This window comes from Piliocolobus tephrosceles, chromosome 19 (genome assembly GCF_002776525.5).
Source record: "Piliocolobus tephrosceles isolate RC106 chromosome 19, ASM277652v3, whole genome shotgun sequence".
In the NCBI taxonomy this organism is placed as follows: Eukaryota; Metazoa; Chordata; class Mammalia; order Primates; family Cercopithecidae; genus Piliocolobus; species Piliocolobus tephrosceles.
The window spans coordinates 45,820,665-45,848,459 of NC_045452.1; the positions used below are offsets into that span (position 1 = coordinate 45,820,665).

Here is a 27,795-nt window from a genome sequence, read left to right on the forward strand (position 1 = left end):
TTTTTTGAGAGGGAGTCTGGCTCTGTCGCCCAGGCTGGAGTGCAGTGGCGGGATCTCAGCTCACTGCAAGCTCCGCCTCCTGGGTTCACGCCATTCTCCTGCCTCAGCCTCCCGAGTAGCTGGAACTACAGGCGCCCGCCACCTCGCCTGGCTAGTTTTTTTTTTTTTTTTTGTAGTTTTTAGTAGAGACGAGGTTTCACCATGTTAGCCAAGATGGTCTCGATTTCCTGACCTCGTGATTCGCCCGTCTCGGCCTCCCAAAGTGCTGGGATTACAGGCTTGAGCCACCGCACCCGGCCCTGAATGCTCTTTTACTAGATATTCATGTGGCTGGCTCCTTCACTTCATTTGGGTCTTTGTTCAAATGCTACTTCCTCAGAGAGACTGGATCTTACCATTCCATGCAGAAGCGCAGCTCCCATTACTTTCTGTCCTATTACCTTGCTTAGTCTTCTTGAGAACCACAGTCACTACCTATCATATAATATGTATCTATTTATTTATCATCTGTATTCCTGATTAGCACATATATGCTCCATGAGGGCAAGGATTTTATCTCATTCATTGTTGTAGCTTCAGTGCTCAGAATGCAGCTGTTACACAAATGTACTCAATAATAACTACAGAATGATTCATAAATGGTTCCGGGCAATCATGGTGTTTGAGTTATGTCCTGTATTCTTTGGTTGCTGTTACTTTTTCAGGGCTGTTAATGGACCTGCTTCTACCATTCTAAAGCGCTCGTCTGAAAACCAGACAAGAAAACTTGTTAGAAGCTTTGCCAAAGCAAGTATACATAGGTTATGCATGATGCCTGGAAGCACTTTCCTATCACTAAAATATATAGACTTCAAGAAGCAAATCTCCAATATTGGGTAGTAGTTGCTAAGAGCACAGATGCAAGAGCTTGGGTCTGAATCCTTGCTCAGCCACTCATGACCTGTATGACCTTTTGACAACCTGCTTAACTGTGTTGTACCTAGGTTCTTAAGGGAACTTCCATGGATGGGAGCTAACAGAATTTGGGACAAGTTAGGACATGGTAAGCCAGTTGGCAATTATAGGAGCAAAAACTTGTACTTTTAACTATTGTGAAACTTACTTTTCTGTTCATCTTTTCTCTGTTTTTGTAAAGGTACCGTTAGAAAAGATAATCTAACTTCGATAATTTATGGTTCCAAAAGTAAGACGTTTTAACCCAGGCTTGGGATGGAATTGGGGGAGGGAAGAAAGGCATCCTAGCCCTCGTTCTCTACCAGGGAGGATGTAATTGTGAGGGTCATGGGGGTCCAGAGCAGGGACTGGCATGAAGAACCTCCCCATATAGAGACAGTTCTTTTTTTGAGACAAGACCTCACTGTGGTCACCCAGGCTGCTGCAGTGCAGTGGCGTGATAATGCTCACTGCAGCCTTGACTTCCCAGGCTCAGGTGACTCTCCCACCTCAGCCTCCCAAGTAGCTGGGACTACAAGCACACTCCACCATGCCTGGCTATTTTTCTTTTTTTTCGTTTTTTTTTTTTTTTTTGGTAGAGGCGGGGTTTCCCCATGTTGCCCAGGCTGGTCTTAAACTCCTAGGCTCAAGGCCAAGCGTGGTGGTTCACGTCTGTAATCCCAGCACTTTGGGAGGCTGAGGCCGGTGGATCACTTAAGGTCAGGAGTTCAAGACCAGCCTGGCCAACATGGTGAGACCCTGTCTCTACTAAAAATACAAAAAACTGTAGCTGGGCATGGCGGCAGGCACTTGAAGTCCCAGCTACTCGGGAGGCTGAGGCACAAGAATCACTTGAACCCTGGAGGCAGAGTTTGCAGTGATCTGAGATGGCGCCACTGCACTTCGGCCTGGGTGTCAGAGCGAGACTTTGTATCAGAAAGGAAAAAAAAGAAAGAAAGAAAAGAAGAAAATTCCTGGGCTCAAGTGATCCACCATCTCAGCCTCCCAAAGTGTTGGGATTAGGAGATGTGAGCCGCCGTGCCTGGCCAGAAACAATTCTTTTAGTGCTTTTCTCTATGTGAGTTTTGAAGGGCTGTATGTGAATTTTGTGAATCAGGTTCTTTTAACCTCTAATCTTCTTTACTCTCTCAACTGGTAATATATAGTTTAATTAATTTTTAATTCCTGATATTCTAAATATGCTCATCTCATATTTAGGGGCTCTGGTGGTCACCATGAGCCTCCAAATCTAACCTGGGAACAATTTTTTTTTGAGACCAAGTCTCGCTCTGTTGCCCAGGCTGGAGTGCAGTGGCTTGATCTTGGCTCACTGCAATCTCCGCCTAACCTGGGAACAATTTTTGATGCTGACCAACCGGTCTGATCCAACCCACCTGCCATCAGCTCTGTCCCTCCCTGTCCTTCGCTCTGGGCAAGCTGGCTGTCTGCATCAGATTTTCCATCTCTACACCTGCCTTCATTCTTTTGCCTATCATGTTATATTTCTTTGTTTAAGTCATAATTCCATACTGACTTTCTCCCAGAAAATTCACCACAAGAATCCTTCCAGAACTTCTCCTTAACAGCACGGGCCCAACATATATGCACATCCTTGAGGCACTGAAGGTGTTAGATTTATATTTAATCGCTGCATTGATGATATGCGCATCTTTTTCTGTCTCTCCCATGAATTTCTTTAGGGATACAACTCTCTTTATTACATTCCTTAAGCTCCTTGTGCAAGGCCATCCATTTGTGGGCCCTCAGAGAATTCTTGTTGATGGACCAACCAATGTGGAAAAAAACAAGGCAAGATGATGACATTACAAGAAAAGGGAAAACAAAATGGCTTACTGTCATCCACAGGACAGAAGGTGATGTTTACCCAGTCTGAATGCTCATCTGCAAATTCAGCCCTGACTCTCAAGGTGTGGTCACCATACTTGGAAAGACTTGAGAAATCACATTCCGTCAAGGTAGTACTCGGGCATTTATCTTGGAATATCCTATAACTACACAATAAAAAAGATAGGTCAATCAGGAGAGTGCTAGCCTCAGTCTCCCAGAGGCTGACTGGTACTTAATTTGGAGGTTGCGTGGGGGTGGGGGGGGGGGGCGGGAGTGGAAACTGTGTTAAACATAGAAATAGGTGTCTTCATAACAGAACTTCTCAGAGACTTGAACGTCCTAATGACTACATGCCTCTCCAAGGGGTTGAGTATTCAGCATATTTGACCAAGAAAGCTTCCTTCCTTGATTATGTATTTTTGAAAGCAGGGACATGTGATTTATGAGACACTGATTTATAAATATTTACCAAAATAAAGATATTACAATGATTTTCAATAAAGTCATGCACCGCATAATGACATTTCGGTAGATGACAGACCACATATACAATGATGGTGCCCTAAGATGATGATACTATATTTTTACTGTACCTTTTCTATGTTTAAATACATTGAGATGTACACATACCTCGTTTTATTGTGATTTGCTTTATTGTACTTCACAGATGGGGCATTTTACAAATTGAAGGTCTGCGGCAACCCTGCATTGAGCAAGTCTATTGGTGCCATTTTCCCAACAACACATGCTCACTTCATGTCTCTAAGTCACACTTTGGTAATTCTCACAATATTTCAAACCTTTTCATCATTATTATATCTGTTATGGTGATCTGTGATCGGTGATCTTTGATGTTACTGTTGTAATTGTTTTGGGGACCATGAACCACACCTATATAAAACAGTGAAATTAATCAATAGATGTTGTGTGTGTTCTGACTTCTCCACCCACTGGCCACTGCCCTGCCTCTCTCCTTCTCCTCGGGCCTCCCTATTCCAAAAGCTGCAAATGATTAAGCTTAGTGAGGAAGGCATATTGAAGGCCACAACAGGCCTCTTGGGCCAGTTAGCCAAGTTGTGAATACAAAGGAAAAGTTGTTGAAGGAAATTTAAAGTGCTATTCCAGTGAACACATTAATGATAAGAAAGCAAAACAGCCTTATTGATAATATGGAGAAAGTCTCAGTCGTCTGGATAGAAGATCAAACCAGCCACACCATTCCCTTAAGCCAAAGTCTAATCCAGAACAAGACCCTAACACTCCAATTCTGTGAAGGCTGAAAGAGGTGAGGAAGCTGCAGAAGAAAAGTTGGGGCTGGACATGGTGGCTCACACCTGTAATCCCAGCACTTTGGGAGGCCAAGGCAGGTGGATCTTAAGTCAGGAGTTCGAGACTAGCCTGACCAACATGGTGAAATCCCGTCTCTACTAAAAATACAAAAAAATTAGCCGGGCGTGGTGGCACACTCCTGTAATCCCAGCTACCCAGGAGGCAGAGGTTGCAGTGAGACGAGATCGTGCCACTGTATTCCAGCTTGGGCAACAGAGCAAGACACCATCTCAAAAAAAAGAAAAAAAAAAAAAAAAAAAAAAAGAAAAGTTGGAAGTTAGCAGAGGTTGGTTCATAAGATTTAAAGACAGAAGTCATCTCCATAACATAAAAGTGCAAGGTGAAGCAGCAAATGCTGATGTAAAAGCTGCAGCAAGTTATCCAGAAGATCTAGCTAAAATCTAGCCAAAATGATGAAGGTGGCTACTCTAAAAAACAGATTTTTAATGTAGATGGAACAATATTTTATTAAGATGTCATCTAGGACTTTCATAGCTACAGAGGAGAAGTCAATGGCTAGCTTCAAAGCTTCAAAGAACAGGCTGACTCTTGTTAAGGGCTAATGTAGCTGGTGACTTTAAGTTGAAGCCAACACTGGATTACTATTTTGAAAATTTGAGAGCTCTTAAGAATTATGCTAAATCTACTCTGCCTGTGCTCTACAAATGGAACAACAAAGCCTGGAGGATGGCACATCTGTTTACAGCATGGTTTACTGAATATTTTAAGCCCAGTATTAAGACCTACTGCTCAGGATAAAAAGTTTTCTCTCAAAATATTACCCCTCATTGACAATGTACCTGGTTCCCCAAGAGCTCTGATGGAAATTTAAAAGGAGATGAATGCTGTTTTCGTGCCTGCTAACACAACATCCATTCTGCAGCCCATGGATCAAGGAGTCATTTCAACTTTCAAGTCTTATTATTTAAGAAACATATTTGGAAGCCAGGCACAGTGGCTCATGCCTGTAATCCCAGCACTTTGGGAGGCCAAGGCAGGCAAATCATTTGAGGTCAGGAGTTCAAGACCAGTCTAGCCAACATGGTGAAACCCTGACTCTACTAAAAAAAAAAAAAAATAACAAGAATTAGCCAGGTGTGGTGGCACTACTTGGGAGGCTGAGGCAGGAGAATCACTTGAACCTGGGAGGTGGAGGCAGCAGTGATCTGAGATCATGCCACTGCCCTTCAGCTGGGGCAACAGAGTGATACTCCATCTTAAAAAATAAAGTAAAATGAAATAAAGAAATATATTTCGTAAAGTTATAGCTGCCATAGATAGTGATTTCTCTGATGCATCTTGGCAAGATAAATTGAAAACCTCCAGAAAGGATTCACCATTCAAAATGCCATTAAGAACATTGGTGATTCGTAGGAGGAGGTCAAAATATAATATTAACAGGAGCTTGGAAGAAGCTGATTCCAACCCTCATAGATTAGGGGTTCAAGACTTCAGTGGAGGAAGTAACTGCAGATGTGGTGGAAAGAGCAACATAACTAGAATTATTAGAAGCAGAACCTGAAGATGCGACTGAATTGCTCCAATCTCATGATAAAACTTGAACATATGAAGCGTTGTTTCTAATGAATGAGCAAAGAAAGTGGTTTCTTGAGATGGAATTTATTCCAGTGAAGATGCTATGAACATTGTTGAAATGACAAAAAGGGATTTAGAATATTACATAAACTTAGTTGATAGAGCATAGCAGGGTTTGAAAGGATTCCAATTTTGAAAGAAATTCTCCTGTGGCTAAAATGCTACCAAACAGCATCTCATGCTACAGAGAAATCTGTCGTGAAAGGAAGAGTTAATTGATGCAGCAAACTTCATTGTCATCTTATTTCAAGAAATTGCCACAGTCGCTGCAACTCAGCAACCACTACCCTGATTGGTCAGCAGCCATCCATATCAAGGCAAGATCCTCCACCTACAAAAGGATTATGACTTGCTGAAGACTCTGATAATTGCCAGCATTTTTCAGCAAGTATTTTAAAATTAAGCTGTGCACATTTTTTTTAGACATAATGCCATCGCACACTGAATGGACTACAGTATAAACATAGTTTTTATATGCACTGGGAAACAAAAAGACTCATATGACTCGCTCTATTGTGGTTTTAACTTTATTATGGTAGTCTGGAACCAAAACTGCCTTAACTCTGTGGTATGCCTGTATACAAATACCATTGTGTTACGGTTGCCTATTGTACTCAGTACAGTAACATGCTGTACAGGTTTACAGCCAGGGGTAATAGACTAAACCACATAGCTTAGGTGTATACGAAGCTACACCATCTAGGTTTGTGCAAGTACACTGTATGATGCTCACACAACAAAACTGTCTAATGATGCACTTCTCAGAATGTACCCCAGTTGTTAAGTGACCCATGACTGTCCCGACCTATAAATGACTGTCATTGCAATTACTCTGGAAAAATTATAAAACAATTCATCAGTCTCAATCAGAACACCAGCCCCGGCCACAACCACTAAAGGGAGCATGACAGAAAGTGAAGTGGAAGAAGAGATGACATCTGGAAATGTCTGTTGGATGCTAGGGAAATACAATCTCTCGAATCTAAGCTTGCAACAGCCGAGGAGGTATAATTGGCTGCACAGGATCAAAGGAAGCCCAGGCTCTCATCCTGCAAAAAGTAAGGAGCTGGGCGGGCTCATGGCTCATGCCTGTAATTCCAGCACTCTGGGAGGCCGAGGCAGAGGATTGCCTGAGCCCAGGAGTTTGAGAATCACCTGGACAATGTGGTGAGTCCTTGTCTCTATAAAAAATCAAGAAATTATTTGGGTGTGGTGGCATGCGCCCGTAGTCCTAGCTACTTAGTAGGCTAAGGAGGGAAGCTCGCTTGAGCCTGGGAGGTAGAGGCTGCAGTGAGTCGTGATCGCACCACTGCACTCCAGCCTGGGCAACAGAGTGAGACTGTCTCAAAAAATTTAATTTAATTTAATTTAAAAATTTATAAAATAAAATAAAAAAGTGAGGAGCTATCTGATTGGTCCCCCAAGGTATCTTCTGGTGCCAAAACCAATTTGGTTACTCCCAGAAGTGATGATGAAAGTGATGGTGATAAAAATAGCAACAGCCAACATTTATTAAGTACACAGGGGTCAGGAGTGGAGGGCCTAAGAAATCTGCCCAACTGAATTCAGATCTGTTTGACTTCACAGTCTAAGGTAGCACACCACACCTTACAGCATTCTTAGTGATACCTAGAACAATCCCTTGCAAAAAGTAGGTAGAGATCATTGGGATCATGCTATTTTTCACTTAATATACCACAAATATTTGTCAGTCAATCATTTCTTCACGGCTGCTTAACATCCCATCATTTGGAAAATCCAGCGGTTGTTTCATTAATGGGGTTTTCTCACATGTGGCCATATTTTTTTTTCCTCCCTTCCTTTTTTCTTCCCTCCCGCCTTCCTTCTTTCCAACTCAAGTCCAGCTAATTAAAAAAAAAAATAAATAAATTGTAGAGACAAGGGGCTGTTATGTGGCACAGGCTGGTATTGAACTCCTGGCCTCAAGTGATCATCCTACCTTGGCTCCCCAAAGCACTGGGATTACTGGTGTTAGCCACCACGCCTGACCCATTTCCTTCTTCTAAACTAATGCATCAACTGTCCAGCATGTGCAGTATTTCAAAAGTTGTTTTGCAATAACTTCTTTTTCACTAGGTTCTTTTTTTTTTTTTTTTAATTTTTTGAGATTGAGTCTCACTCTGTTGCCCAGGCTGGAGTGCAATGGCACAATCTAGGCTTGCTACAACCTGTGCCTCCTGGATTCAAGTGATTCTCCTACCTCAGCCTCCCAAGTAGCTGGGACTGCAGGTATGCACCACTATGCCTGGCTAATTTTGTATTTTTAGTAGAGATGGGGTTTTGCCATGTTGGTAACGCTGGTCTCGAACTCCTGACCTCAGGTGATCCACCCACCTCAGCCTCCCAAAGGGCTGGGATTACAGGCGTCAGCCAGCGTGCCCGGACTTCACTAGGTTATTTTCATCGCATGTACAAATATTTATCCCCGCATTAAATAGGTAATATGATGCATTCTTCATATTTACATCTAATTGTTTTGGATGTTTTTATATCAAAATCACCAGGACATCCTGTGAAGTGCCCCCTGCTCTGGCCGCCCTGCCCCAATAATGCACACAAACAATAGAGAGTTTGTGCTATGCAATTGCTTATGTAAATTCTAAACAACACTTTTGCAGAGCCACATGAGGGTAATCACATCTTTTGCAATCAAATATCTTCCCCAAGGACATGCCCAGCACATATTTTGTTTTCTCCAGCACATTCCATGCCGGGGAGACCTGGAACCCAGGTGTGGATACCCTCATGAAGTCACTTCATGAAGTCACTGGGATCTCTAACATAAGAGATAAACATGCAAAGCCAAATGCCTCGACTACAATGGCAAAAAAGCACGGCATGGGCTGGGTGTGGTGGCTCATGCCTGTAATCCCAGCACTTCGGGAGACTGACGCAGGTGGGTCACTTGAGGCCAGGAGTGCAAGACCAGCTTGACCAACATGGTGAAACCCCATCTCTACTAGAAGTACAAAAATCAGTTGGGCATGGTAGCATGTGCCTGTAGTCCCAGCTGCTCAGGAGGCTGAGGCAGGAGAATCGCTTGAACCCAGGAGGCAGAGGCTGCATTGAGCAGAGGTCGCGCCACTGCACTCCAGCCTTGGTGACAGAGTGAGACCCAGTCTCAAAGGAAAAAAAAAAGGCCAGGTGCAGTGGCTCATACCTGTAATCCCAGCATTTTGGGAGGCGAAGGCAGGTGGATCACGAGGTCAGGAGATCGAGACCATCCTGGCTAACACGGTGAAACCCCATCTCTACCAAAAATACAAAAAATTAGCCAGACGTGGTGGCGGGCACCTGTAGTCCCAGCTACTCAGCAGGCTGAGGCAGGAGAATGGTCTGAACCTGGGAGGTGGAGCTTGTAGCGAGCCCAGATTGCGCCACTGCACTCCAGCCTGGGCGACAGAGCGAGACTCTGTCTCGGAAAAAAAAAAAAAGAAAAAGAAAAAAACCCAAACAAACCCAAAAGCACAGCATAGAACAAAATAAATAAATAAATAAATAAATAAATAAATAAATAAATAAATAAATAAATAAATAAAGTACAGGGGAGACAGATAGAGAAGAAAGTTAATTTTCCACAGTAAAATCTCTTGGCTATCCAGACTGAGTAGAGAAAGCACAGAAAGCAAATGAGAAAGGCAATCAGTGCTAGAAAATGCACATCAGGAAAAAAATCAATTATAGAATATGCCCTCCTTCAATCCTTGGGACAGCTGACAGTGCTGGACTATGGGCTGTAAATCAGATACAAGTATTGCATGAATGTAAACGTTCCTGAGCTTCTCACTGTACTATGTGATGTAAGAGATTATCCTTGTTCTTGTGAAATACACACTGAAATATTATAGCACAAAGGGCATGAGAGACAAAGAGGAAGGGAGAGAATGTGACCAACTTTAAAAATTGGTGAATCTGGGCCAGGCATAGTGGCTCATGCCTGTAATCCCAGCACTTTGGGAGGCCGAGGTGGGTGGATCACAAGGTCAGGAAATCGAGGCTGGCTAACTCGGTGAAACCCCATCTCTACTAAAAATACAAAAAATTAGCTGGGTGTGGTGGTGGACGACTGTAGTCCCAGCTACTCGGGAGGCTGAGGCAGGAGAATAGTGTGAACCCAGGAGGTGGAGCTTGCAGAGAGCCGAGATCGCGCCACTGCACTCCGGCCTGGGCGACAGAGCGAGGCTCCATCTCAAAAAAAAAAAAAAAAAAAAACGGTGAATCTGGTTGTAGGCTATCTGGAAATTCTTTGTATTCTACTTAAAATTCTGAAATGTTCTATAAGTCTGGAATTATTTTGAACTACAAGTTAAAAAACAAAAGCCAGCAACGCATAGACAAGGACTATCTTATTCATCTTTCTACTTCTTCTCTGATGTAGTAGGCCTTGGGGATTTTTGTGAAATGACAGCTGGATCTGGGACCAAATGTCCTCCTGCCTCATTGAAGGACTTGTGTATCTTCATATGTTTCTGAGTCACATAGAAAGCAGGTGTGTTGGCTTGTCAGCCTTTGGCCTCCTGCTGCTGTTTGCGCCTGGCCTAAAGGTGTGTCACCTGCAGTCCAGCATGTGGCGTACGGTGGCAGGCTGCCAAGGGAGTGCTGGCACTGACTTCCTTTGCCAGGCATAGGGAAACATTGACAGGCAGGAGAGGTAGAGGGTGTTCAGATCGCTGCTGAGATGACCATCTAGGGTGACACTCACTCTTCCTTCACGGCGCCTGCTGTTGTCAGAGAATGGGGCTTTTAACAGTCAGTAGCTGTCTTACTTTTAATTTCAGGACAAAACCATGGAGAAACCGAGCACTCATGATGCAAATTATGTGCATTGCACGGCACTGGGGCATGATGTTATAATCCGTCGGAGGGGAACAGGTGATATATGGTAGCAAGGGGCTTCCTGACTGCTTTGCATATCTCAGTTTCTTGGGTAGCATCCACTCAACATTGTTGACTTCTAGCAATACTACTCATACCTGGAGATGACAGCAGTGGTATTTTTCTTTTAAAATATATCAACTGTGACAAGCAAGCTAGGATCTGCACAGCATGAGGTGACCACTATGGCTGACTATATCTACATATGCATGATAACATGTCTATATCTGCCAGCAGCCCTGTGATCAACAGTCAAATCATCAACCATCACAACCAGAAAACCTAAAAGAGGAAAGGTGGTCACGAGAATCTCCCAGACAGAAAAAAGCTGGCAGGGAGGCTCCCTGAGGGCTGTCACAGTCACATGGTGACTGTAGTCAGACTCCCTTCCTCCTGTGGCCCAGCCCCAGTAACCAGCCCAGGGCCGACTCCTCCGGTGCGTTCCTGCCAATAGCGAGGCCAGACCCACCTTAGGTACTGAGCTGTGAAAGTCAGGTTCCCTTTGGCAAAAGCAGGTGACTCCCACTGTAGAATGTTCTTGAAATTAACAGAATTCATTCTGACATTTTCAGGAGGTGGTACCATTCCCAATGCTATGAACATATGAGAAAAACATTTACAACCTTTTTCCTCAAAACAGACGCCCATGAAAAGCCCACATCCCGCACTTGGTTCTCCTCTATGGCTCCATATCTTCAAAGACCACGTGAGTGAGGGAGGGAGAGAGAGACAGGTTGGCTGTGCTGAGGAGTCTAGATTTTCTTTGAACAGCCATGAGAATAAATTTCTGGAGAGGCAGAAGTAAAGTGGGGACAGACAAAGGAGCCCTGGATTTGCATGGTGGCAGAAAGGTATGAGGGGGTAGACTGGGGTACGTGGATTTCAGATATATTTCCAGAGGTAAAAACAAACTGGAGACTTCCTGATATATTTGATGCCTAAAAGCTGAGGTCAATGTCCATTTTGGGCTTAAGCAGCTGGTGCCCCGATTGGAGCTCAGCTGGGGAACTCACAAGTCCTATTTGAGCTGCATTAGGTTGGAGATTCTGGAGAGAGGCTGAAGTAGGAATGTCAGGGAGACAGTCAGATGAATGAGCCCAGAGGTCACACCAAGAACAGATTTGGGCTAGAGACAGAAATTATTTTCAAACCTTTTAATAGAAAATTTGAAACCTGGCCAGGCATAGTGGCTTACGCCTGTAACCTCAGCTCTTTGGGAGGCCGAGGCGGGTGAATCACCTGAGGTCAGGAGTTCAAGACCAGCCTGGTCAACATGGTGAAACCCCATCTCTACTAAAAATACAAAAATTAGCCAGGCATAGTGGCACACACCTGTAATTCCAGCTACTCGGGAGGCTGAGGGAGGAGAATCGCTTGAACCCTGGAGGCCGAGGTGGCGGTGAGCTGAGATCTAGCCATTGCATTCCAGCCTGGGTGACAGAGCAAAACTCTGTCTCGGAAAAAAAAAAAAAAAGAAAGAAAGAAAGAAAAGAAAATTTGAAACCTACATGCAAGCAGAAAAGCAAAAGACTGTAATAAACCACCACCCATCACCCAACTGGTACCAAGAGAGATATAAATGTGCGAGTCATGGGCCTATAGCCCGTGTTTAATGCCAAGGTTTGGCTGAAATCCCCGAAAGGAACAGTGCCGGGGAAGGAGAGAAGAGGCCTTGGGCTTCACAATTAGCTACATAGAGACCGGACAGAGCAGGAGGGTCCCAAGCAGAGACAGCCTGACGGGTAGGCGGAACCCGAGGAGTATCCCGGAAGGCCAGGAAGAGTTCATGAGAAAGGAAGGAAGTGACCATCGTGTTACTGGAACCGAGGCAGTCAATTTAGAGGACAGAAAAGGTTTCAATGGATTTAGGTTTAGAAACCATGGGGGACACTGGGGGGCAGAATCCAGATTTCAGGGTGCTCAGGCCTGAACCGGAAGGAGGGGAGGTGCAGCGGGTCATGGGAGGCACATCAGTAGGGAGGGCTGGCACTGAGGGGGGCAGACTTGGGGTCGGGGAGGGCTGTCAGAGCACTCGGGGGCTGGTGGGGGCCTCCACTTGAACTGATGGTCTCCAGAAGGACCAGATGACAGCCACGGTGGGATCCTGGGTCTTTCTTTACTTAGATGCCCGCCAGCAGAGAGCTGCAGAGGGACTGGGAGTTAAAAGACGCCTGGAGTCTCCCCCTGAGTTTAGGGCCCAGACGGTCTGTAATCCGGGTGTGGACGGGGCTTCCTCCTGTTACAGAATCTCCGGCAGCAGCAGCCTAGCTGTGTCTCAGTAGCCGGCCGTGGCGTTTGCATCTTCTGTCCCGAGGCCCCGATGGCCCGACCGGGCACTTAAGTCACTTTCAGGGTGCCCAGGGATGGGATCACGGGTGACATCTCGCGGGGCCTCCCGGTTCCCAAGCGCGCCCCCTCCCCGCGAACCCCTCACCTGACACCAGCAGGCAGCAGCCCAGCCAGGTCCCGAGGCTCCGCTCCATGGACGGCCGCCGGGGGTGCCGCGGCTTCCTCCAGGCACACGACCCCCGCCCGCGCCCGAGAGCGCTCGTACGCGGTCGCTTCCGGGAACCAGCGGAGCGGGGCGGGGCGGGGCGATCCGGCTCCTACCCCGCTGCAGGCCCCGCCCACCAGCCCGGGTCCGCCCGCGAGGCGCCGGGCACCCGCTGGGCAGGTGCACGCGAGGAAGAGGAAGGGAGCCTCGCAAACTTTGAAAGGCGCCGTCAAGTCAAATAAATACCCTACAATACCAACCCAGGACTGAGATCTGGATGCTGGAATGATGGTGGTGATGGTGGCTTTCAGTATTCCCCAGGTTTTGTCCGGGGCACCGGCACGCCCTCTCTTAAAGTCCTCTCTCCGCATAGGTGAGTTAAAAGCATTCCATCAGCAAATCCAGTTTGAGGGTCTTCTTTACCCTTCTCCTCTCCAGGGATAAACAACACAAAGCCCAGTCATTTTTACGCAAATAACTAGTTTCTTTCAGGGACTACTAAGAAAGCGTTAATTTCCTCTTTTTAACTTGATGAGTGGTGAGATGGGAAAATCCAGAGCTGTCCAAAGTCTTGGGTAATCTACAGCATCGCCTGATGTCTGCCGCTAGGACACCACCCAAAGTCAAGCGAAGGGAAGTGAAGGCGCCCTAGGCCCCTGCAGGCCACCAGGAAGAGCTAGAGGGAGTTGGTGCAATCCTAGAGATGCCAGCAGGTGCACCAATCTGTGGCACACATACATTCTCCAATGGAAAACAACTCAAGACCACACCAAGTTTGTATTAAAAAGTATTGTTGTATTACTTCTTACCAACCTCCAACCATTATACAAAATTAAAAATACATACACACACACACACTCTCACAAACATCCATAGAGCTTATCCCAAAAGATCAACCCGGAAATCTTTCAGAATATGACAGATGCATTGAGACGGCAGAAAAATTGCTTACACATACAAAAGGCCTCTTTCCTATGGAATTTCACTAGATTAAATAAGGTGTTCCCTCCTCACAGTCCTATCCTTTTGCGCAATCATATAAATAATCTAGTTAAAGTCCTTGAACTATGACTTGTATAATTTTTAGTTTTCCCCTTTTGAAGGGGCCTAAGAGAAAGGTTTGAGAAACCAGCTCTTGGGGGGTGGGGAGGGGTGAGGGGTAAGAGGGTCCTGTGCCTTTCATTCAACCTGGGAGTTTCTCAGGGTTGCAGCATTTCCACCTGAGTGTTTATTCTTGTACATTTTCTCATCTTTCTCCTGGGTTCATAGGATCCTGGAGATTACCTAGTCCAATCCTTTTGTTTCAGAAACAAAAAACCTGAGGCTCAGAGAGGCTGTCAAATGCCTAGAGTCACACAGGGCAACTGTGGGAGGTGGATCTTTGAGTCTCAGTCCTTAAACTGGTTGCCACATGACATTCCACATGACATTCCAGAACCTTTCCCCCAACCCCCTTTTTAATGACAGGGTCTGGCTCTGCCACCCAGGCTGGAGTGCAGTGGCGCGTGGCTCACTGCAACCTCTACCTCCTGGGCTCAAGCCATTGTCCCTCCTCAGCCTCCCAAGTAGCTGGGACAACAGGCACATGCTACTACGCCCGGTTAATTTTTGTAATTTTGTTCCGTAGAGGCAGATTTGCCATGTTGCTCAGGCTGGTCTCGAATTCCTGGCCTCAAGCAATACACCTGCTTAGGCCTCCCAAAGTGCTGGGATTACAGGTAGATTGCTCCCAGTCAGGCTTCCCTTCCCCCACCCGCAGCCCCCTAACCTGGCCTAGATTCACAGGAACTGTAATCACAGCTGACACACTCGATTCGGAATCAGCACAGAGAGCACTTTGAAAATTGTCAAATAGGGTCTCTGAAACTTGTACGTATTAAATAAGGTGTTCCCTCCTCTCAGTCCTATTCTTTTGCGCAATCATATAAATAATCTAGTTAAAGTCCTTGAACTATGACTTGTATAATTTTTAGTTTTCTCCTTTTGAAGGGGCCTAAGAGAAAGGTTTGAAGGTTCAAGGTCTTCTCCTGAAGACCCTGAAGCACCTTTGCGTTTGCTCTTTGTTTTAACCTTAAAATATGGCACTCAGGTTTTTATCCCTCTCCCCGACGCCATGTTTCCTTTCTGTATTAGTCACATGCCTGATCCTAGAGTCTGTTTTCCCCACTTTAACTGGGGAGGGCTGGACAAGGTGGAATTCCAAGTGCAGGAGACAGGATGTGACATGGGTGAGGTGCCCACGGCTCACTGACTGAAACTTCGATGGCTCTTACCTGTTTCCTTGTGCAGGGCCCCCCTTCTCTCCAGCGGCGCACCTGGCTCTCCTCCTCCTTTCCTGCCTGCTTTGCAGCTCTTGCTACTATTTTCCTTTTCTTTCGCTGCTCCCACCCTGGCCCAATTTACTTCCCAGAAATATCACAGGGCCAGCTGGGCACAGCGGCTCACCCCTGTAATCCCAGCACTTTGTGAGGCTGAGGAGGGCGGATCACTTGAGGTCAGGAGTTAGAGATCAGCCTGGCCAACATGGTGAAATCCCGTCTCCACTAAAAAATACAATAATTTTCCAGGTGTGGTGGTGGGCGCCTGTAGTTCCATCCAGCTACTCGTGAGGGAGGCTGAGGCAGGAGAATCGCTTGAACCTGGGAGGCAGACGTTGCAGTGAGCCGAGATCACGCCACTGCGCTCCAGCTTGGGTGACAGAATGAGACTCTGTCTCAACAAAAAAAAGAAAAGAAATGAAATACAGGGTCCTGGACCACCTCTGAAACCACAGGGAACCCTGCTCCCTGGTAAACATGATGCATAAACATCCTAAGTGCATTAGTGTAAAGGGAAGGTGCACACGTGCTTCCTTCAAAGTCCATCACTTTGAATATGTAAACAATGCACTCAATGATACTATGGTCCCCATACTGGGAATCTGCATAGGTGATGTCACCTGGAAGAATGGAGTACCCTACAGTTCCCTACCTCTTCCCTTGGAGAACACTTGCAGACAATAAGGCAGCAAGTTAGGGCGCAGGGAGACAGAACCCTATAGGTGCTTGTCTGTCCAAGTTCATTCCATAGTTTTGGAGTCATCTCATTATATAACCATCCCCAAGGTCAACATCTGACTCAGAAGTGTCACTTTGATCAGATGGAGCATCTTCAGACTGCAGGCCTTCTGAAGAGGGGCTGGGAAAGGTTGGCTGTGTCCCTTCCCCACTGGCCAGCAAATGGCTTGACTGCACATTGTCAGGATCCTCTGGGTCAACCATCTCTTCCGGATGAGAGGATATCATCAGAGGGGCTTCTTCTAAGTCATCACTGTCCTCATCATCAAGAACCCTCAAAAACACAGAGTTTAAATCCACATTGAAGGTAATTCTGCCCCCAGACCCCTCAGTGGAGCTGTAGTCCTCTTCGGGAAAGGGGTCCTGGAGTGGACTCTCTCTCCTCTCATAGGGCGCACTCAAGAGCTCCAACTGCTGAGGGCTGCGCTTTGGCGTCGTGGGGAGCTCCACATCAACCTCAGGCAGGCCAGGCTCCTCCTCGGAGTCTGGGTCTATAAACTGGGATTCTGTAGAGGTGGCGGACGCCTGACCCAGAGGCCTGATAGTCAGTCCATGCATGGTATAGCCACCGCCATTTGTCCTGGGCGCTGCCTCAGTATCGCTGTCACTTTCATCATCATAATTATAATCCCACACTTTCTTCTTTCTGTTGATGTAAATGACCTCCACTATATCCATGGCTTCCAACGGTGGCAGGTTAGGAAATGGCCAGGCTAAAAAGTTATGAAAATTCTTAAAAAAAAAAAAAAAAAGAAAAAAGAAAAAAAAGAGAGAGTCCGTATCAGCTATGACTGTTTGCTCTTTATTTTTTACATAATGAAACTTAATCACTGGGGCTCAGGGATGCACGCTTGTAATTCCAGCTACTGGGGAAGCTTAGGCAGAACGACTGTTTGAGCTCAGGAGTTTCAGACTGTAGTGCATTATGATCGCGCCTGTGAATAGCCACTGCACTCCAGCCCTTAGCGAGACCTTGCCTCTAAAAAAATAAAAAATAAACTTAATGAGATTGACTGAACGATGATGCAGATGATAATGATGATAACAGCAATAACAACAGCTAACAGTTACACCATTTGCTGGGCACAACTCTTGGTGCTTTATATATAATTTACCTTTCCCTCGCAACTGCCCTGTGAAGTAGACTTACTATTCCTTTTCTTTTTGAGACGGAGTCTCGCTGTGTTGCCCAGGCTGGAGTGCAGTGGCACGATCTCAGCTCACTGCAACCACCACCTCCCAGGTTAAAGCAATTCTCTGCCTCAGCCTCCCGAGTAGATGGGATTAGAGGCGCCCACCACTATGCCCGGCTAATTTTTGTATTTTTAGTAGAGACAGGGTTTCACCATGTTGGCCAGGCTGGTCTTAAACTCCTGACCTTGTGATCTACCCGCCTCGGCCTCCCAAAGGGCTGGGTTTATAGGCGTGAGCCACCGCACCTGGCCAGGCCTACTATTCTTATGCCCACTTTACAGATTAGAAAATGAGGTGCAGAGGTTAGGAAACTTGCTCAAGGTTCGTGACTAGTGAGTGGGAGCAGCTGCCTTTCAAACCAGGTAGGCTGCTGGCCTCAGAGACTTTGCTCTGACTGACTCCTCTTAACTTCCTCTCCTTTGGCTGCTTCTTTATATTTTTAAGTTATTTATATATTTCTAGAGCTAGGGTCTCACTCTGTCACTGAGGCTGGAGTGCAGTGGTATGATCACAGTTCACTGCAGCTTCCACCTCCTGGGCTCAAGCAGTCCTCTCACCACATCCTCCTGAGTAGCTGAGACCACAGGCATGTGCCACCACCCCTGGCTAATTTATTTTTATTTTCTCTAAGAAGAGGTTTCCCCATATTGCCCAGGCTGGTCTCAAACTCCTGGGCTCAAGTGATCCACCTGCCTCGGCCTCCCAAAGTGCTGAGATTACAGGCATGAGCCACCGTGCCCAGCCCTTTTTAAATCTTTTTATAGGATAAATCCACTTTGTGTATATGTTCCACTGACATAATCCGAAATAAAAAGACGATCCATATAAAAATGTTTATTATACTATTCATCATGACCGAAGAAAGAAAGAAAAGGGAAAGAAAAAGAAATCCAAATGCCCTATAGCTGAGAAATGGTTAAATGAAAAATGGTATGTTAAAAATAATGAAATTCTACCTGGTCATTATAAATTATAGGTGATGAAGTATAAAACAAAACAAAACAAAACAAAACAAAACAAAACACACAAACAAAAAAACATTGCTGGGCACGGTGGCTCATGCCTGTAATCCCAAAACTTTGGGAGGCCAAGGCAGGTGGATCACTTGAAGTCAAGAGTTCAAGACCAGCCTGGCCAACATAGCAAAACCCCGCCTCTACTAAAAATGCAAAAATTAGCCAGGTATGGTAGCGCACGCCTGTAGCCCCAGCTACTTGAGAGGCTGAGGCATGAGAATTGCTTGAGCCCGGGAGGCAGAGGTTACAGTGAGCTGAGACCATGCCACGGTACTCCAGCCTGGGTGACAGAGTAAGACTCTGTCTCAAAAAAAAAAAAAAAAGAAAAGAAAGAAAACATAAAATGCACAGATACACTTACGACTGCAAAATATACATTTATAGGGATGGAAAAGAACTCAGAGTGAGAAAGCATTTTGGTTTTTATAGAAAATGAGATTTTCTTCTGTGAAAATATTTATATAAATACAAATTCTTAAGTTAAAATAAAAAATGAAGGTAGAAAAAAAAAAAACAAAAAACAAAAAACTACCTACCAAGACTTTGGGGAGGCTGTTTCTTAAGCATATATAACCAATCCATTTCAGTGTCACTATGGTGCTTGTCAAGACCAATGCCATCAAAAACACAGTAATTATTCCTCCTACTTTGGCAGATTCTGCTGATTCTGTTGATGAAAAATTAAATGACTTTAATTCAAAAAAATGCACTAAACAATTGCAGATGGAAATAAATGTACATTGGTCTGGTGTTACAAGGTGATCAAGAAACCAAAGGTTTGAAAAAACAGTTTTATATTGAGAAATACCAAAGACTGGAGAATAATCTAAGTGTGCATTTTTAAAACAATAACATAGACTTAGCTTTTAAAAGTAAAATTTCCTTCAGTTTCTGTTCACTGTCCAGTGGAGTAGCCACTGGCTGCAGTTGGCTGAATTTAAATGATCAAAATTAAATCGAATTAAGAGCTCGGTCTCTCAGTCACGTGAGACACATCTCAAACGTTCGGTAGCCACACCGGTTAGCATGCGCTGCGGGCAGGAAGAAGTGGAGAAGGAAGGTTTGCTTGAAAACAACCAACTGGGTCATTCTGAGGCTGGACTTTAGCCACGCCAGGGCCCCAAATCAGGGCTCTGCGGAACCCGCCTTGCTCTGTTAACAGTTCCCCTTAGTTTCTCATCAAGATTCCTTGTGGAAAACTTCAACTTTCTGACTGACCACAGTTATTCTCCTGAAGTACGACCAGACTGAGAAATCAGCAGTTGAATCACTGAGGCTCTCTTGCACTTCCAGAAAGGTCTTCATTCGTATTACTCCTGGAACTATAGCCTCAGGCAAAAATATATAGGGGGGAGAAGAAAGGAAATCAAAATGCATTATGTACTCTAAGTCTTCCAGAAGGTGAAGGAATGAATTGAAAGAAGTTCAGTAAAAACCCTTGCACTGCTAGATAGCACAGGGTTCAAGAATCCACTCTCACCCCAGTCAAAAGAGTGTGAAGGACTGTCATATCAATGGCAGTTCCAGAATCAGATCTGGCCACAGAGGCACACCTTTACAAAATTCTGACATGTATAGAGTTTACATTCTTGAAAGAGGTACTGTAAACCAAAATGATTTCACTGGTGAAGGAATGGCATAATACAGAGATTGTGACTCATGTACCCATTCAACTTGCATGTAACAGCTACAAAGCACTCTATGTCATCTATCTAAGAGGACATCCTCCAAACCAAATTGTGTAAATTGTAGTTAATATGCTAGGATAATATTCCTCAATTTGGGGTATTCTCATGAGTCTGAGAATTCTTCAGGAGAACTTAGAATTTTTGTTTGTTTTCAGCTTGATGATAATCTAAAACATACAAATCTCATTTGGGGTCATGACAATTATACATGCATGCTATTTTAAAATATTTATATTTGAAAAGAGATGAATCCGGTCAGTGTTCCTACTCAGAAAGGAGAAGCTGTGATTGGGTGTTACTGCTGTTAACTATCTTCTTCATGAAAGATGGGCCAGATCAACCCATCTTGGGAAGGAGAGACCAGGTCGTGTCTCAAAAATTTGGCCTTGGACAAACCTGTCTGTCTCTGGATTCATTGTGGAGACATTTTAAACAAAAAATAAGAAACCTCACAAGCAGAGGGCTGAACTGAGCAACGGGGTTGGCAATATCTGATCACCATGATCTTTAATGGAAAAGAGAAAGAAAACTTTGTGAAAAGATTGGTGATGACTAATATCAGTCTCTTATAGTTCCTCCCATACTTACCTCTCTGGAACAAGCAAGACTGCCCCTCCCCTGGGTGACTGCAGTAATCAGCCCAGGGGTCACCTGGTTCCCACTTCAAGGCATGTGGATGTTCCCTTTACATCCTACGTCAGATCACGGGGAGCAACCTGCTCACAACCTTCTGAGGGCCCCCATCTCTTGCAACGGCTTCTAAGTTCTACATCATTCAGGCTCCTCCATCCTCTCTGCCCCGAACTATTACTATTCTTCCCTTGTTCAGTTCACTCCTGCCGTGCTGTGCCAGGCATATCCTGCCTTGGGGACTTGGCACTTGCTGAACCCCGCATATGGAACTCCCTCCCCTGATATGTCTGCGTGGCTCACTCCTTCACCCTGTGTTTCTTTCCCATTACCACTGTAACAAATGATGACAAAGTCAGTGTCATAAAACGATACAAATACATTAATAGTTCTGGAGGTCAGAAATCCAAAATGGGTTTCACTGGGATAAAAATGTCAAGGTGTTGGCAGGACTGCACTCCTTCTGGAGGCTCTAGGGGAAAACCCATTTCTTTGCCTTTCCCAGCTTCTAGAGGCCACTTGCACTCCTTTGCTCATGGCCCCCTCTTTCATCCTCACTCTCTGACCTCTGCTGCTGCTGTCAGAGCTCCTTCTCTGCCTCTGAGTCTCCTGCTTCTCTTTTTTTTGAGACAGAGTCTCGCTCTGTAGCCCAGGCTGGAGTACAGTGGCACCATCTTGGCTCACTGCAACCTCCGCCTCCTGGGTTCAAGTGATTCTCTTGCCTCAGCCTCCCAAGTAGCTGGGACTACAGGAGCATGTCACCATGCCCTCACTAATTTTTGTATTTTTAGTGGAGATGGGGTTTTACCACGTTGGCTAGGCTGAACTCGAACTCCTGACCTCAGGTGATTCACCTGGCTCGGCCTCCCAAAGTGCTAGGATTACAGGCACGAGCCACTGTGCCCGGCCAAGATCTTCAATTTCATCACACCCACAAGCCCCTCGGGCATACAGGTTAGTCTGTTCACATATCTGGGATTAGGATGTAGACTAGACATCTTTGGGGGCCATTATTCTGCTTACCACATCTCCCTTGGGTCTTTACTCAAACGCTACCTTCTCAGGAATGCCCTCTCAGGCCATCTGTGGTGGATGTTGTGGGTGGCTCCCCCATGTCCCCTTTTCCAGTCAGTGCACACCCACTATTGCTGCTGCACATGTCTGCTGATATATCTCAGAGCTGATCCTTCTCTAAGTGAGAGGTGAGGCCAACTGGACTTCCTGGGTGGAGTGGGGACTTGGGGAACTTTCCTGTCTTGCAAGAGGATTGTAAAATGCACCAATCAGGAACATTTTTGTCTCATAAGAGGATTGTAAAATGAACCAATCAGCGCTCTGTAAAACGTACCAATCAGTGCTCTGTAAAATGCACCAATCGGCAGGATCCTAAAAGTAGCCAATCACGGGGAGGACTGAAAAAAGGGCACTCTGATAGGACAGAAACAAACATGGGAAGGGACAATAAGGGAATAAAAGCTGGCCACATCCAGCCAGCAGTGGCAGCCCCCTCAGGTCCCCTTCCAAGCTGTGAAAGCTTTGTCCTTTTGCTCTTCACAATAAACCATGCTACTGCTCACTCTTTGGGTCTGTGCCATCTTTAAGAGCTGTAACACTCACCACAAAGGTTCGTGGCTCCATTCTTGAAGTCAGCAAGACCACGAACCCACTGGCAGGAACCAACTCTGGACACATAAGGAACTGCCCTTGCCCAAAAGGGGGCTGCCTCATCTGGAGGCCATGCCATAGATCACCACCAGTAACTGACTGGCTGCTGACTTGAAGACATGGTTCATGCTTCAGAGAACCCCTTGGGATCAGGCTTAGCTGAGAGCCACATGCTTGCTTAATTTCTCTCTCCCCATCCCTACCTGTTGTTCCCTTTTTCCCCTTCTCCTAAGATGCCCCCACCAATAAATCACACTTGAAAATGAATTCACATCCCAGGTTCTGCTTCTAGCAAAGGCAAATCAAGACATTGTCCTATTAAAAATAGCAACCCACTCTCCTCCACCTGACATCCCCCTCACCTCCTTTCCTGCATATTTTTTTTCCATGGTACTTACTTAACATACGATCTATTTTACATGTTGATCTTGTTATTCTGTCTCCTACTGCAATGTAAGCTCCACAAGGTGAGATGTTTTTATTTGTTTTCTTCACTGCTAAATCCTCAATATCCAGAAAAGAATCAAGCTCCTAAGAGGCTCCCAATAAACATTTGTCAAATGAATGAACAGAGCTTTCCTTAGGGCCTTAATATTAATAAAAGAGCCAGACAATTAATTTTAGGGCTTGACAAGGGGAAGGTGTTTATCCAGATCTCTGGGCTAAAATCCCCCCATACCAGTCTGCCCTAGGATCGCAGTGCTTACTGCTGAGCCTATGTTAATGCTGGTCTCAGGCTATCCTTCCAAGACCCCTCACCATCCACACCTGTCTGGTGTCTGAGTTTGGCTAGTTGAGGGTAGGTCAGATGGCAAGCAGACAGTGACAGAGGTGACGTTATCTGAACCTATTTGCTTCCTGAGTTTCAAACAAGAATTTGACATCAGGTACAGTATTAGGATAATTAGAGAGTGTGGTACTTGACCCGTCTTGGGTAATAATCAAAGAATGAGGGCTGACTTGATGTGCAGCATGACGTGTTCACACCAAGTAAAAATGGAATAGCCCGAGAGGATGTTGTTACGTTTCACCTCAGTAGGTGAAATGGAAAAGAGTCAGGGGAGAAAGTGAGTCATCACAGAGTTCATCAGCCTCCAAGGAGCTTGTGCCTTCTCAGTCAGCAACACGTTCACCTTGGAACTGGGGACTGAGTTTTCAATAAACCACCGTCTGTCTACCAGGTCACTAATTTCAGTTTTTATTGTCTATAGGAGTTTTGCTTTTATGTAAGATCAATGATATAATAAAACATACATATATATCCAGTCTTTGTCCCTAGCTCCTGGAGCAGAGCTTCAAAAATCTGTGGAATTTCCTGAACGATAGGAGTGTCTTTTGTCAACAAGCCCCATTTAGGGGCCATATATGAGTTTATGTTTGTCAGGTGACAGGGCAGTGTGTGGACAGCTTCAGGATGAGGGCTAGTCCCTAGAAAAACTAACCACATATGATCAGACGGTTGGAACTTCCAGCTCCCCCATTTGACCTCTATCCAAGGAGGGGAGTGGGCTGGAGACTGAGATCAATCCTGCAGCCAGTAATTTCATCAATCACACCTACATAATGAAACCCAATACAAACTGTGAACACCAAGGGTTGGGGAGCCCCCAAATTCATGAACATATGGATGTACAGAGAGGGTGGTACACCCTGACTCCCCAGGGACAGAAGCTCCTGCACTCGGGACCCGTCCAGACCTTGTCCTGTGCACCTCTTCAATGGCTGTCCATCAATTCCTTTATAATAAAGTGGTAATCATAACACTTTCCCGAGTTCTCTGAGTCATTTTAGCAAAGTATCAAACCTAAAGGGAGGTCATGGGAACTCCTGAATTTACAGCCAAGTCAGATGGAAGTGCAGGTAACCTTGTCAACCAGGACTTGTGGCTGGCGTCTGAAGTGGGGGCAGGCAGTTTTGTGGGACTAAGCCTTTCACCTGTGGGGTCTGTGCTAACCTCGGGTAGTGTCAGAAATGAACTGAATCATTGGACAACTAGTTAGTGTCAGATAGCTGGTGGTAGAACAAAGATATGCACATTTATTTTCGATTTATATTTTTGAAAGAGCTATAGTCAGATAGAATCTATATGTAGTTTTAGGTTTGCCTGTATTTTGTTGATGTAAAAATAACTTAAGCTAAAGGTGTCTGAGATGTTCTTTCCTTTAGAACCAGTCTATGCATCATCTGGTCTTGAGGAACACTAGAGAATCAAATCATACTGCCCTGTAGTGAAGCCAACACACAGCACTGTTATGTGCTAGGCAACGTTCCGTAGCTCACTTCATTCACAAATGACCATATCACTTTGTCAATGAAAAGAGCCAAAGTCAGTAACATACTTGAAGAGATTTAGTCTGAGCCAAATACGAGTGACCAATGGCCCATGACACAGCCCCAGGAGATCCCGAGAACCCTTGGTCAGGGTGCAGCTTGGTTTTATACATTTTAGGGAGACATAAGGCATCAGTCAATGCATGTAAGACGTACACTGGTTCAATCTGGAAAGGTGGGACAGCTAGAAGTGGGGGCTTCCAGATCATGGACAGATTCAAAGATTTCCTGATTAAAGACTTGGAATTAATAAAAGGAAGCATCTGGATTAAGACAAAGGGTTGTGGAGGCCACGGTTCCTATTATGTAGATGAAGCCTCTGGTAGCAGGCTTCAGAGAGAATAGATTGTAAATGTTTCTTACCAGACTTAAAAAAGTGCCAGACTCTTAGTGAATTCTCTCTTGGATCAGGAAGAAGACCTGGACTGGGAAGGGGGTTCTTTATAGAAAGCAGATTTTCCCTGCAAGAGATAGCTTTGCAGGGCCATTTTAAATATGTCAAATAAATGTATTTTGGGGTAAAATACTTTGATTTCTTTTAAGGCCTGCTACCCATCATGTTGGTATTAGTGCTACAAAGCGTCTTTTTGTCTTAAGGTTTCTGTTTTAACACTAGTGCTGGCCAGCTGTGCCTGAATTCCAAAGGTAGGAAGGTACAGTGAGGCATGTCTGGACCACTCCTTCCCATCATGACCTGAACTGGCGTTTCATTTACTTTACTTTATTTGGCCCTTGTCCAAGAGGAGGGGTCCATTCAGTTGGTTGGAGGGCTTAGAATTTTATTTTGGTTTACAACTAAAGTAATTTCTTTATAGATCCTACCTTATTTTTATTCTGGTAAATCAGAACATTAAAGATACTTCCATTGGTGTCAGAGGCATTTGAGCCAGAGCAACTCCATCTTGAATAGAAGCTGGGTAAAATGAGGCTGGGACCCATTGGGCTGCATTCCCAGACAGTTAAGGCATTGTAACTTACAGGATGAGATAGGAGGTTGGCACAAGATACAGGTCGTAAAGACCTTGCTGATAAAACAGACTGCAGTAAAGCCAGCCAGAACCCACCAAAACCAAGATGGTCGTCCTCACTGCTGCACTCTCACCAGCACCATGAGTTTACAAATGCCACGGCAATGTCAGGAGTTACCTTACATGGTCTAAAAGGGAGAGGCATGAATAATCTACCCCTTGTTTAGCATATCATCACGAAATAATCATAAACATGGGCAACCAGCAGCCCTTGGGGCTGCTCTGTCTATGGAGTAGCCATTCTTTTTTTTTTTTTTTTTTTTTTTGAGACGGAGTCTCGCTCTATCACCCAAGCTGGAGTGCAGTGGCCGGATCTCAGCTCACTGCAAGCTCCGCCTCCCGGGTTCCCGCCATTCTCCTGCCTCAGCCTCCTGAGTGGCCTGGGAGTAGCCATTCTTTATTCCTTTACTTTCCTAGTAAACTTGCTTTCACTTTATGGACTCGCCCTGAATTCTTTCTTGTGCAAGATCCAAGAACCCTCTCTTGGGGTATGGATTGGGATCCCTTTCCCCTAACATTGGGGTTGGGACATTTAGAAGGCCTTCTTTGAGGAAGACTTGCATAGCTTCTCAGTTTTGGTAAAACAGGTGGAGACTTGGCTACTTCCTGAGAAAACAATCAGCAGGGAGTTCCGAGATTTGATTGTTCTCACTCCCAAGGGGAGGAAGGTTTGGGATCACACTGTTTACTGTTCTGATGTCTGTGTAACAGAAAGGTGTTCAGCCTTCATGAGTGATTCTCTCGTACACCCTGGCAAGGGTCCCTTTCATCTATGAGCTACAGCTGATGCCAGATCACATCTATGAACTGCACCCAACCTCGCTGCTTCCACCTTTTCACCCCTTAATGCCACTGTATACCACTGTCTCAAGCAGCTCCATCTCTTCTGGCATGTGGCTTCAGCAACGGCCACACTAAGGGTACACAGCGCTGAATTTAATCCTGACTCCCTGAAATAAAAGCATTTCCATTTCAAGATTTCTGATCTCATCGAGTAGTATCTGATTGTCTTTTGGTATGACAACATAAAAGTGACTCTACCAGATCGTACACACGAATCAACAGAAAACATCTCTGTGAGGTGCCATTATTGGAAGAAAGACCTTTCGTGCTCCATGAATTTCCGATTCTTTTCTTTAAATAGGCTTGTCCTCAGAGTAAAAGCATGAATACTCAAAACATGAATTTAAAAAAATGAACATACCTGATTCCTGGCCAGGTTGAAGGAGGGTGCATTTTAAGGGAGACTTTATTACTGCCTGCTCATCGTTATGCTCGAAATAAACAGATACACAGTAGTTTGTGTTTGGAATTAACTTGTCAATGATATAGGTGAAATTTCCACTCATGTTTCCTTTTATTGCAGGTTTATGCTGTAAAAATAAGCAAAAAATCAGGAAGACTCTGAGAATTTCATTTAGAGGCAGGCCTTAAGAATCTCTTTTGGGATTTGTCTTCAAATCTCAAACAGGGTTAGGTTTATCACAGGCTTGGTAAGAAAAATGATTTATAAGTCACCTAGAGCAAGTAAGCGATCAGAAAACTACACCTACATGCACTTATATACACCCGCACAGACACATATTTTACACCCATGAAATCTAGTCTAGCAACTTCATTTTACAAATAAGATAACAGTCTTCAAAGAGGAATAAAAGTCTCTGTGACATCATTTTTACACGATTATCTTCTCTCATGGACAGTGTGTGTCTACTTTACACTTGAGAAAGTGCCTTCATAAACATTAACTCTTTTGACTTTCAAAACAGTCTGCAAAATAGGCATTCTCTCCATTCAATGGAGTGGAAAACTGTAGCTCAGCGTGGCTAAGTAACTTCTCCAAGGTCACAGAGCTTGTCTGTGACAAAACTGACTGATGTCTAGTTTCTCATCTTCTCCCTTTATCAATAGATAGATAGATAGATAGATAGCTATAGATAGATGGGGGTCTCACTCTGTTGCCCAGGCTGGAGTGCAGTGGCATGATCTTGGCTCACTGCAACCTCCACCTCCTGGGTTCAAGAGATTCTCTTGCCTCAGCCTCCTGAGTAGCTGGGATTACAGGCGCCCGCCACCATGCCTGGCTAATTT

The 27,795-nt window shown here is 45.1% G+C and overlaps 2 protein-coding genes across 8 annotated transcripts in view; both read right to left on the minus strand.

The window, feature by feature from the left end:
- IL10RB (interleukin 10 receptor subunit beta) overlaps positions 1-13,568 on the minus strand; it is a 35,150-nt gene extending 21,582 nt beyond the window's left edge. For 2 of the 5 annotated variants that reach the window (XM_026456040.1, XM_026456041.2), the window contains exons 1-2: positions 13,037-13,568; positions 2,788-2,945 (exon numbers count right to left, since the gene is read on the minus strand). In XM_026456040.1, coding sequence (XP_026311825.1) covers positions 2,788-2,945; positions 13,037-13,467 — 589 coding nt within the window. In that variant the 5' untranslated portion in view covers positions 13,468-13,568. Of the gene's footprint in view, positions 1-2,787; positions 2,946-11,071; positions 11,853-11,934; positions 12,053-13,036 lie in introns of those variants that run through there. The other 3 variants (XM_026456043.1, XM_023190636.3, XM_026456042.1) reach the window with 3 other exon arrangements.
- A 302-nt stretch (positions 13,569-13,870) lies between these two features.
- IFNAR2 (interferon alpha and beta receptor subunit 2) overlaps positions 13,871-27,795 on the minus strand; it is a 35,611-nt gene continuing 21,686 nt past the window's right edge. For 2 of the 3 annotated variants that reach the window (XM_026456039.2, XM_023190615.2), the window contains exons 7-9: positions 26,909-27,077; positions 18,899-19,029; positions 13,871-16,884 (exon numbers count right to left, since the gene is read on the minus strand). In XM_026456039.2, the coding sequence (XP_026311824.1) occupies positions 16,174-16,884; positions 18,899-19,029; positions 26,909-27,077 (1,011 nt within the window). In that variant the 3' untranslated portion in view covers positions 13,871-16,173. Of the gene's footprint in view, positions 16,885-16,933; positions 17,132-18,898; positions 19,030-26,908; positions 27,078-27,795 lie in introns of those variants that run through there. The other variant, XM_023190623.3, reaches the window with a different exon arrangement.